At 61.3% G+C, this 670-nt stretch overlaps 1 protein-coding gene across 1 annotated transcript in view; it reads right to left on the reverse strand.

Moving 5' to 3' along the window:
• The window catches only part of ABCB6 (ATP-binding cassette, sub-family B (MDR/TAP), member 6 (Langereis blood group)), a gene marked incomplete at its 5' end in the record, with an annotated part of 4929 nt that extends 4262 nt beyond the window's left edge, over positions 1–667 (reverse strand). The window contains 2 exons of the mRNA XM_010132145.1: positions 148–337; positions 645–667. Of these exons, the coding sequence (XP_010130447.1) occupies positions 148–337; positions 645–667 (213 nt within the window). The remainder of the gene's footprint in view (positions 1–147; positions 338–644) is intronic.
• Between the last annotated feature and the right edge of the window lie 3 nt (positions 668–670).

The following is a 670-nucleotide window of genomic DNA, read 5'->3' on the forward strand; positions in this document are numbered from 1 at the left end:
AGCGGGTATCCTCATAGGGTCCCCCATGGGAACCAGCACCCAGCGCAGGTCCCTGAGCCACTGGACCCTGCACGCACCAGGTCCCTGCAGCCCCCCAGGTTATTTGCAACACCCTTTAGCACTTGTCAAGGCCGTGGGCAACCTCACCAATGTTCTTGTAGTAGATAGGGACAAAGACATTGATGGCCCGCTCCAGCCCCATGAGCGCCATGCAGAAGAGCACCAGCCCCTGCAGCAGGTGGTTGCCCCTCGGCCACATGTATGGCACCAGCAGACGCAGCTTCCTCCGGAAATCCTTCCAGGTGGAGGTGGTCCTGCCAGCATTGGGCAGGAGCGGCTGAGGGAGCGTAGAGTGAATGGTCACTGTCCCAGCACCCCAGCCAGCTGGCAATGGCCCCAGTGCACAGCCCACCAAGAAAACCAGCCCCATCCTCCCAGGGTCCCCACTCCATCCTCCCAGGGTGACCCCCTTCATCCCCCCAGCAGGGCTGATCCTGCAGACAGCAGGCAGGCAGCTTGGGCAGCCCTAAACCTCGCTCCTCCATAATCTCCTGAAGATGCTAATCCCAGGGCAGCTGTATTTCCATTTTGCCCCCAGCTCCTCCTTGGCCACATCCCCAAACTGCGCCGGCACCAGGACGCACCTGGCTGTTCTCCACATCCCGCTCTT

The sequence above is a fragment of the Buceros rhinoceros genome, unplaced genomic scaffold, assembly GCF_000710305.1.
Source record: "Buceros rhinoceros silvestris isolate BGI_N320 unplaced genomic scaffold, ASM71030v1 scaffold27012, whole genome shotgun sequence".
NCBI lineage: Eukaryota > Metazoa > Chordata > Aves > Bucerotiformes > Bucerotidae > Buceros > Buceros rhinoceros.